The 10,772-nt window shown below is 46.8% G+C and overlaps 1 protein-coding gene across 2 annotated transcripts in view; it reads right to left on the reverse strand.

Moving 5' to 3' along the window:
- The window catches only part of Mamdc2 (MAM domain containing 2), a 158,218-nt gene extending 149,638 nt beyond the window's left edge, over window positions 1-8,580 (reverse strand). The window contains exons 1-2 of one of the 2 annotated variants that reach the window (XM_006985376.4): window positions 8,175-8,579; window positions 7,729-7,842 (exon numbers count right to left, since the gene is read on the reverse strand). In XM_006985376.4, coding sequence (XP_006985438.1) covers window positions 7,729-7,842; window positions 8,175-8,208 — 148 coding nt within the window. In that variant the 5' untranslated portion in view covers window positions 8,209-8,579. Of the gene's footprint in view, window positions 1-7,728; window positions 7,843-8,174 lie in introns of both variants that reach the window. The other variant, XM_016003868.3, reaches the window with a different exon arrangement.
- Between the last annotated feature and the right edge of the window lie 2,192 nt (window positions 8,581-10,772).

The raw sequence follows: 10,772 nt of genomic DNA on the forward strand, positions 1-10,772 counted from the left end.
AATAGAAAAAGGTTAATTTAAATTATAAGAGCTAGTTGGGAACAAGCCTAAGCTAAAGGCCAAGCTTTCATAATTAATAAGAAGTCTCTGTGTCATTATTGGGGAGCTGGTGGTCCCAAAGAAAGTCAGACAAGAAAGTCCAACTATATTAAATAATTAAATCATACTCTAGCCATGGCAGCATTTAAAATAGGCAAGAGGAGGAGAAGAGAATAGAAAGGCAGCTGCAGAGAACACTGCAATCAGAGGCAGAGACAAAAGAATAAGGCTGTGTTAAGAGTGTACTAGGAATCAATAGGAGAGGAAGGTCGAAATATAATTTGAAGCAGATCATGAATGCTGTGAATGCTGAGACTGTGAATGCTGAGATAGGAAGTTTGGGGACAGACGGCAATCATGCTGACCTGAAGGGGCTATGGAATGGCAGTCATCCCCACATCCAGTTCTCAACCACAGATGTGTGTCAGTCTGTCAATCAGTCAGTCTGTCAGCCAGCCAGTCAGTTTATCTAACAATGTGAAATCTGGGCCTGTTGCTGGCCACATAAATCAGAATCCTCTGGGGTAGGAACTGGACATGACTACTTTAAAGGAAATGTTCAGATGCTGTCCAACCAGTGTTGAGAACGAATGTCCAGGTGAAATGAGCTGGGGAGGCATTCGGGACAGGAATTTCAGACACACTAAAGTTTCTTGCCCTTAAATAACTTGTTTGTATATCACTAGCAATGTGTTCTTCAGTATGCAACAGTACTACATCTTCTAGTTGATAGTCAAAGACATCAAGACTCCAGATCATAGTGAATGCATCTTTGGATATATTTGATTGGGTAAGCATATGAAAAAAATTGAGGAAGAGTATTAGAAAAATTGACAGGTGTGAAAATCAGGGTTAATCACCTGGAATGCCCAGGAAGAGTTCATTACCTGCCGGCTCTACGTATTGAAATGTCCAAACCTCTATTAGCATAGCTGGATCTCACTCAAATTCTTGAAAATCAAGTTTGTTATATAAGATAAAAATAGGGCCAGGCTTCAGGTGACCTAATAAAAGGAACACTGATGTTTAAGGATAAGAACTTATGGATCAGGACTTTAGGGTTGGAGAGGTGGCACAGAGGATAAGAGCAATAGCTGCTCTTCAGGAGCACCTGGGTTTGATTCCCAGCACCCACATGGTGGCTCACAACCACTTGTAACTCCAGTGCTAGGGGATCTGTCTCCCTCTTCTGGCCATAAGATCTTCATCCACAGGATGCAATGATATACATGCAGACAAAAAAAAATCCATGCACATACAATTAAAACAAAAAAATCTTGTTAAAAACAAAAACAGGACCTCCTCCTTCTCCCTCTACCTCCTTCTGCTTTTGTTGAGATACATACTCCTGGACCTTGTGCTATATCTCAGGCCAGCCTTGAACTTTCAGTCTCCAAGTTCCTGAGTGCTGAGATAAACCATCACACTCAGAAAGAGCCAAATCTTTTGTTGAATATTATATCCCAACACACAACTTACAAAACACTGTCATTGTAGGTTAAGAAACTTGAGGATGGCAAAGCAAACATAAAGTCCCATGACAACATTCTGTGACCTTGGCTGACGTCTGTAATTAAGAGAAGGAAAACATCCTAAAAATTCCCAGACATCTCTGGGGGAGAGGTCCAGGATCCAGAGAACAGCTCCCAGTCAACACTCTAATCTGAGGGGAGGAACTCAGCCTGGACATTGGCCTAGAGGGAGGCTGACCATATTGAGAAAGTCTATCCATAAAGCCAGGCAGGCAGGCAGAAGCTGTCCAGGCTAAATCCCAAAAGGAGTACTCAGGAAGGGCATCTCCTAAGCAGGCTGGCAGATAGGAAGGTCGAGGGTAGAAGGCTACTTGAAGCCAAGGAGTGAATATCAGCACACTGGGAATCTTGTGGAGATACTAACATCACCAGTAAGAAGAACCAGTTAAGGCTGAGGCCCCAGCTCTGTGAGACAGACAAATGGAGAACAGCCGGAGGTGGGAAGAAGAGTAAGGGGCAGGGAGCGAATGATGAGTTGTAAAGAAAAAGAAGATGTGAGCTGCTGAAAAGGATGACAACCTAAGTGTGAGATGCAGTCTCGTTTCTTTACACACACATATCTTCCACACACACACACACACACACACACACACACACACACACACACACACACGATGGAGCTCACAGGGCCTTACCACAGAACAATGATAAGAAGGCTCGCCCTCTCGCTGTAATGAAAAGGAAATGGCAAAGCTACAAGCAGAAGACAGTTACAGCGTCTGTCACCCCTTTCACATCCCAGACACTGTATTGGAATACTGAGTTAGAAGAATGAATGTTTATATATAATGTGTGTAGTGTTGCTGAGAAGCAAATCTTGTAATAGTGTGAGAATCAGGTTATGTGTATCATACGGTGGTCATTATGTGTTAGTGTGTCAGTGTGAATAATCTTCACAAAAATCGTAAAAAGCAGGTACTTTTTTATTCCTGCTTTCTTTGTCATTTTATTTTATGTGTAGGTGTTTTGCCTGCACAGATGTCTGTGCACCACATGTGTGCAGTTCCCATAGAGGACAGAAGAGGGCGTCAGGTCTCCTGGAATTACAGTTCTAGAGGGTTGTAAGCTGCCATGTGGGTTCTAGTAATTAAACCCAGGACTGGTGCTCTTAAGCCACCAAGCCAACTCTCCAGGCCCTTCATATCTCTTTTGAGGTCTAGAGAGGAAAAATAATGAACACTGCTATGCAGGATAGTTTTATGTCAACTTGACACAAGCTGGAGTCACCTGAGTGGAGGGAACCTCAATTAAGAAAATGCCTACAGAAGATCAGGCTGTAGGCAAGCCTGTACGGCATTTTCTTTATTAATTATTAATAAGTGAGGGCCTAGCCCATTGTAGGTAGTGCCATTCCTGGGCTTGTGGTCCTGGGTTCTATAAGAAAGCAGGCCAAGCAAGCCATGGTGAGCAAACCAGTAAGCAGCACCCTCCATGGTCTCCACATGGGCTCCTGCCTCCAGGCTCCTGCCCTGCTTGAGTTTCTGTCCTGACTTCCTCCAGTGATGAACTATGATATGGAAGTGTAAGCCAAAAAAACCTTTTCTTCCCCAACTTGCTTTTGGTCATGGTGTTTCATGGCAGCAACAGAAACCCTAACTAAGACAACTACCCTGGAAGGAACAGTGCCTGGTTCTAATACAAGCTGGCCATCTTGGTTTCTAACAGCCTGTTCAAGCTGCTTCTCATGATAAGGAACTGACTTGGAAGGTGAAGGAAAGACAGCAGAAGGGGGGAAAAGGCACAGGGTGCTTCCATGGCCAGATGCTGGATTCATTCATTCAACTACCTATTGAGTCCCAATTATGCAGCAAGATTTTTCCTACGTGCTGAAGACTGCATGCAGGTCTTACAAATTGGAGAGAATATATCTTTATAACACATAAAATGTCATTCTCTATGGACATGATAGGCCCCAAACATTACATTTAGGAATCTGCATTCTTCCACATGTTAAACATCCGACTGGATCTCGGATGATGTGTTACCAACACTGTGAGGCTTGGAAGCCAGTGCTCACTGTTCACCAGCTATGCAGAGGGAAGGAATGGTATTGAGCAGATGAGACAGGGTCCTGCTCCAGGTTTGCCAGGGACCTTGTACCCAACCATGAGTGTTAGCCTGTCTGGACTACAGTGTGAAAAGCAGACAGCCTGCATTGGACACCTTTGCAGTCCAGCTCTGACACCATATGCAGAGCCTGAGCAGGACCCAAACTGCTCAAGCCTAGAACACAGAGTCGTGCTCAAACTGGCAGCAGCAACACCAGGGAAACTCCAAAGAGCTGCATCTGATGCAAATTTCTGCAGTATCTTTTTGAGAGGCATCTAAGGAACATTCTAGATTGTTCTGACTTCAAGCCTCTATCCAGCGGGGTTGTGGATGAGTAGAGCTTCTGCTGGTAAAGCTGTACTAAAATGGTCAATAGGGGCAACACCAATAGGGATCAATGGGATCCAGGCAGGACCAATGGGGACAAGATCTTCTTTGACAACTTGGTGATGTCTGGGTGGGATGCTACAGGCGGCCTTCCAAGGTCAGCACAGTGAAGGAAAAAAAATGGGCCTTCCATAAAGGCCCATTGGGATCCTTGCCAGGCTTTGGGTCCAGCTGGGCCTCAAGAAGAATCAGGCAGGATTTATCACTATTAATAATAACTGGCAGATGACTGTGTGCAGAACTGAAACTCAGATGGCCAGTTGGGAGGAGTATCCTTAAAAGACAAGGAAAGAGTCTGGGTGTAGGAAACAGATGGGGGGGGAAGCATGCATATCATTGAGGTATTAATACACTCTACTGTGACCCCTACCCTGACCCTGGTTATGCTTTCTCAGCTTCCATATTGTTGTTCACTCTGAGGTACAAAAGCCACCCATCTGTTTCTTAAATGTCTCCCTCTTTGGACACTATCAAGGAAACATGAAGTAGATCTTCCTTATAAATACTTTGAATGTTCTTTTTACTTTCTCCACGCTGGAGTCATTCCCACATCTATCTTCTCTGCCGAAGTAAAAGAAGAGTACCTGTGTTGAGTATTGTCCTTCCTCCCAGGGCTCAGCCTGTGGTTTCTTAGAGAGTGAAGGTTAAGATACCCAGCCCAAACCAAGACCAAAGCCCACTCAATTACTAGTCTGAACTGTGAGGCCAACTGTCTGTTTTCCAAGAAGCCTCAGCCAAAGGGCTTCTGCCTTTATGGGTATCAGAAGGGGAGTGGGGAACAGTCTCAATTTTAGCTGAGGATTGTTGCTTAAATGGGATCCAGAATTCCCCGCGTGAGGGATGAATAAAGTTAATTTTGTTAAAGATAAATGAATGAAGACGTTTTTACAGTATAAAATGGGTCTCTTATTTCCTAAGATTGAATTCAAACCTAAGATTTCAGAGCAAGTTCCAATTTGGGTTTGACATAATGTCACCTATGTCGACAAGGTAGGAAAAAAATATATATATATATGACCATGAACCAGGTAATAAGAAATGCATAGAGATCCAACACTCAGATAAACCAAGAAATGGGCCTCACATAGTTTTGTAGGGGCTATGTGGCTTGAGGGTACTCATCAACTATTCCAAGACCTGACTTTCTTTTAGGAAATTCTAATTTACAGATTGATTTCTGGAATTAACCCTTCACTGGACATTGGCATTGCTCTCTCCACTATAGGTTAACTTACTGACCAAGGACATATAAGAAGTGCTATTTGTGTTGCAAGGACTTGTGGGTAAAAGTCTGTGACATTCACAGCTTTCTTGGTGGATGCAGCACACAGAGGCGTCTGGAATCTCTTTTAAAGAGTTTCTGCAATAAAGTGGAGTCTTTCAAACAGCCTCCCAAATTTTAGCCTGGGACCATTTTATTACTTTAATTTCCCAAACTAGAGTAAGGGGAATTCTTCGCGCTCACTCCTTACAGGCAAGTGCAGCAGCTGGCACACATCTGCCTTGTTGCCCCAGTGTCTACAGTGGGCAGTTATGTCCACGTTCCAGCCTTTGAAACTTTGATGGAAGCCTAACTTGCCTGCTCTACCCTGGAGTCATCAGAATAGGATGAATTAATGTCATCCAGCCAAGCAAATGGTCCTAGCCTCCAGCCAGAAAGCGGTGGCCACATGAAAGAAAGCAGAAGAGCCGCAGTGCCTTTATTACATGATTAAAGTGTAATCACCTTTTCCTATAGGCATCTTCTGTTTTCCCTGGAGGAGGCTGTTTAACAGCTACATTGGTACAGAGATGCCAGCCCAGTGCAGCACTTCCTGCCAGCCAGGGAGGGTCCTGTGCTCAGCAGGCAGCGGCATGCTCACCCATGAGCATTCTGGATGGGAGAATTCTGGATGGGAGGCAGTTTTGATCTGATAGAGGCCATAGAGAGCACTTCAGGACTCAGACTCCTGGATGTGAGAAAGACATCCATTTCTTTTTTTTCCTAGGGCCACAGCAGCCTGACCCAAGTAAGCTTAGGACACAATATTCTGGGAGCTGTTCATTCTCAGGTCGATGTGAGTGGTTCATTTTGATCCTGGTTTTACTTGGGACTAACAGCACAGGTATAGGTATATAGGTGTGTGTGTATGTTTGTGTGTGTGTGTGTGTGTGTGTGTGTGTGTGTGTGTGTGTGTGTGTGTATACACAGTGGTAGAGTCAGGGATTCCCAAAGTATGGCTCCCAGATCAGTAGAAGCAGCGGTGGTACTATTATCTTGGAACTTGTGAGAAATTCTCAGGCCTCAATCCAGACCACTGAATCAGACTCTCAAGAAGGGAAAGGAAATGGTTGGAACATGCCCGCCAGGTCATCCTGATGCCTTCTTAAAGAAACTTTGAGAAGCCTTGCAAACTAGAGAACAATGCTCCCAAAGCTACTGCCACAACATAGGCAGAGCCGTCTTTCCAACACAGCTAGAGCGGAGAACAGAATGGGAATGACAAACTTGAATTCTTCCCTAAAGCCACCGGCAGGGCAGGGAGCCCTTCAGCAAGCTGATCTTCCTCATGTGTGCCTAATTAAACTGCACTCAGGACCTGGCAAGTGTTGGAGACAAAGATAATTACTGACTTAGCACCTTCTGGTTTCTTCCCCTAGCGGAACAGATCAGTACTGGTCATTCAGTCAACCACGTGACTCTCTGAAGGCTCAGATTCTCACGCCAGTGCTATTATCAGCCACCTGTGTGGGTCAGGGAAGCTCATGTTGGCCAGGTTCCCAAAGACTTGCAGATGGGCAGGGAGCACTGTGGTGACATCCTAAGCGAGGGTCCTGTTCCAGGGAGCCAGGCTGGATGACTTGAACTTGAAGACAACTGAGTTGGGAGGAAGGTCAGCTGGCGTCCTTTCTGGCGGCATGTCTTTTAAAGGAGTCTACCCCAAGCCCACATAAATGATCTAGAGTATCAAGCTTCAAAATGATGGTGACAGGAGCAGAGAAAGGGGAGGAGGGACATCAGTGCCTGCCATTGAAATGTTTGTTTGTTTTTTTTACTGTGAATAACAGGTAAGAAGACGCATCAGACTTCATTTAAATTTTGTCCCAGGAACCCAAGCAGTGCAGAGTACTGAGACTATGGCCAACTGGCCCCAGCCCAGTGGCTTCAGATACTCTGTGTTGGAGTTAACTCGATTGTCCAGTGCCGAATTAGACACGGGATGGTAACAGATGAATCAGAGGCAAAACTGCTGTGGGAGTGGACCTAAGCAGGGGGTCTTAGAACTGAGGACCCTCACAGCAGCGTGGAAACATTTCTGCAAAGCTTCCTGAGAACGATCCCGATCCCATCGAGTTTCTCAGCTCAGGCACATGCCTGCTGAGGACCAGCCAGGCTATCTGCCTGCGGGGGCACAGGGCTAGTGGTGACAGTCATTAGCATTACTACCTCCCCCGCCCACACACACACACTTTGTTTCTTTCAATGGGGTATGCTGCTGCGGATAGGAGTGCATGCTCAGAGCCAGGTACACAGCCCTGCTCCTTCCTCTTGGTTTTCCTGGCTGCTCCTTGCTGCAGGAGTGGTTGGAAGGAAGCTTCATGACTCACAGTTTTCCTCCCAAAGGGAACTAACTCCAAGATAATTTTACTTCCGGGGGGCGCGAGTGGGGCGCGCGCGCGGGGGGGGGGGCAAGTCATGAAGAAAGTTCACCTCGGGCACCTTTCCCTGGAGCCCCCTTACCTTCCTCATTTAGAATCCAAGGCAGAAATGCAAACACCGAGTCAAAGCCACAAGTGCCCTCTTCAAAGGCACAGGAGCCAGCGGGCAGGTCCAGGGCACTGGCAAGCTGCAAGGCTGCGGGCACAAAGGGACTTTCAGTTTGGGTTTCTGCCTGGCAGCATTGCACCAGCCCTGGGGTACCTGGTGAAGGTTGGGGAGGCGTGCGGGAAGGAGGGAGAGAAGGATGCATGTGCTTTCTCAACACTCCAGGGACCCTCCTCTGTGCAACTCCATGCCCACCCTCATCCCAAGCTTGACCAGGGCAGGGAGCTTGGTGGCTGCGAATGATCCAGAAGAGCCGTTGGATGACTGAGCCAACACTGGGAGCCCCACCCTGCCAGCCGAAGTAGAAGAGAGTTTCCAGGACGCCCTGGAGGGGGGGGGGGGTCCTCCCTGTCAGTTCTTACCTTGCACTCCCAGCAGGATTCCCCTTAGCAGCATAGTTGCACACTTCGGGCAGGGAGCCCCTGAGAGGGCTGCTGGCTCACTAGGACCCGCTGCTCCGAGGGAAGGGAGAGAGAGAGGCAGGGATCTCGGGACCCGCGGGAGATGCCACAGGCTGAGCAGCCAGCTGCTCAACTTCGTAGAGCCCGCGGAGCCGCAAGCCAAGACGCCTGTGTGCAGAGCGCGCTGCGCAGGGCTGCAGCACTCGGCCACTTGTAGCCCAGCTGGGCGCGGGACGACCGCCGCCGGGCTGGACAGGGAGGAGACAACTGCACACTTGGGAAGGGCTAGCCACCACTGCGGGGGGAGAGGAGAGGTCAGCACTCGGTGCGTCCAGAATTTTAAAGCTGGGGACCAGACCTCTTGCACACACTTGGAAGGGGCTGTCCCTCTGCTGGGTTGCCACCAGAGGCTCCTGCCCCTCCCATTCGCGGTGGGAAACAGCTTATTTCAGGGGACAGCCTTCCCCCACCACATCTAGCTTGTCAATCTATCGGGACGGATCCTAATTTTAACCACTTTTCCTCAGATTGGAAAGGGATGGAATTCTGCTAGGGCTTTCTAGGGGAAATTTTGGATGTGGTGGGGGTGGGGAGTGGGATAAGCTTCAATTTTCAGAAGGTTCAGACTTAATGGCCCAGAGTTGTTAACCCTGGAATAGCACCCCCCATTTTTAGCCAGAGGAATGTCTGGCATGCTTGGTGCTCAGCATTCCCTGGTCCAGTGAAATGGGGGGCATTCCTCTTCTCCAAACAGCCATCATAGTGTAGGGTTGGGGGGGTCACTTCCTTGAGATCTATTTATTACAAGTTTGAGCCTAAACAAGTCTCCAACAATGTCCTCACCCAGTACATGAGGTTTTTCTGCTCCTTAATCTTCTTTGTAAATTTGTGCAGGCAATTAATTCTGTGACTGGAGTGGGTTTTTTTTTTTTTTTTTTTTTGGATTTTTTTTTTTTTTTTTTTTTTTTATCCCTCGGAGAGGTCCATGCTTGAGTCTCTGATCCAGTACTTCTGGAATGGGACTCATGATTCTGAACATTTCTAATCAACTTCCAGCTGTGGCTGGCCTGGAACCACCAAGGGCCACTGGTCTAAAACATTCCTGCTCATCTGTCAAAGCTCTGCTCAGTTTGACTTCTCAAGGCTGTTTTCCCTGTCTTCCACCAGCCGCTGTCTCCTCCAGTCTGGATGCCCTCTCTCCCTGATCCGTGACACTAGGGTACCAAAGCTCTTCACTTAGAGTCTCCTGCATCCTTTCCTTCAGTGCTGTACCCAGCCCCACTGACTTAAATGTCACCGTTGGTTGACGACTCTCAAGCTTATCCTAGTCTCAGCAGCTCAGCATGGCGGGTTCCTGTCTCACTGTCACCTCTGTTTCCATTTGGATGCTTGTGAGTTGTCTAGTACTTAACAGGTCACAAAGACAGCAGCTCACATTCTCTAACTTCCTCTTCCACATCTAAGTTAACGGTTTCCACTTGCTGGGGACAGGAAAACTGCAGTCAAGAGTCACGTCTGACTATTCTCCTCCTGCCAAGACCACGCCAAATCTTGCCTATTCAGAACAAGACACCACACCAGCTGCCGACCTGCTCCATGTTCATAGTCAGGCCCTGACTGATCCATGATGGCATTTTTATCAGCTTGGGACACCACAGTGGCCTCCTGATCCTGATCTTCCCACTTCTGCCTTACCCACCACATTTCCTTCTTAATAGAGTCCTTAGGGCTTCCCTTTAACACAGAAATAGGCCCATGCCACTCTGCTCCAGACTCAACAACTTCCCACATCATTTACCAAAATCCAAAATTTTCGCAAAAGTCCTACCAAACCTCTTCTCATCCTCTTACTCCTCAGTCCTCAACCGCTTGACTTGCTTCCCTCCTGCCAAATAGTCCAGCTGTGTCCTCTCAGCTGGACTAGCCATTCCCACTGTTCAAAATGCTCTTCCTCAAAGACACTTTGCTGCCTGGTTAGGTCTGGTGTCTGACTCTGGTGTCACTTTAGTTGTGGAAAATCTAATAGCCATCTCCTTAATTTGGAAAAGTGTCTGGGATCCTGTAGGAGGAGTTTTTCATCGGGACTGCTGGCTCCCAAATAACCACATGGAGACTTCTTGTTAATTATAAAAGATCACTCAATAGCTTAGGCTTGTTTTTAGCCAGCTCTTGTAACTTAAATTAACCCATTTCTATTAATCTATGTGCTTCCTTGGGGCCTATTTACCTCATCTATGTACTTTCATGCTGTTTCTTCCACATCTGGCTGGCGACCCCTCAGACTCCACCCTTCTTCTTTCCAACATTCTCTCTGCCCCCCAAATTCTGCCTAACTGCTGGTCATTCAGCATTTTTTTTATTAAAACAATTATAATGCCATATATTCACACAGTATAAAGGAATATTCCAAAGGATCCTATTTTGAAGTTGAGACATATTTTCAGTAAGTTATGATTCAAAGGACCAGAAACTTGTTTGGCGTATGCATTTATATGCATTCCCTCAGTTAGGAGGGGAAATGAACATTTATTATATATGCTATTATAAGTATTTAATAGA

Source organism: Peromyscus maniculatus, chromosome 1 (genome assembly GCF_049852395.1).
Source record: "Peromyscus maniculatus bairdii isolate BWxNUB_F1_BW_parent chromosome 1, HU_Pman_BW_mat_3.1, whole genome shotgun sequence".
Taxonomy (NCBI): Eukaryota; Metazoa; Chordata; class Mammalia; order Rodentia; family Cricetidae; genus Peromyscus; species Peromyscus maniculatus.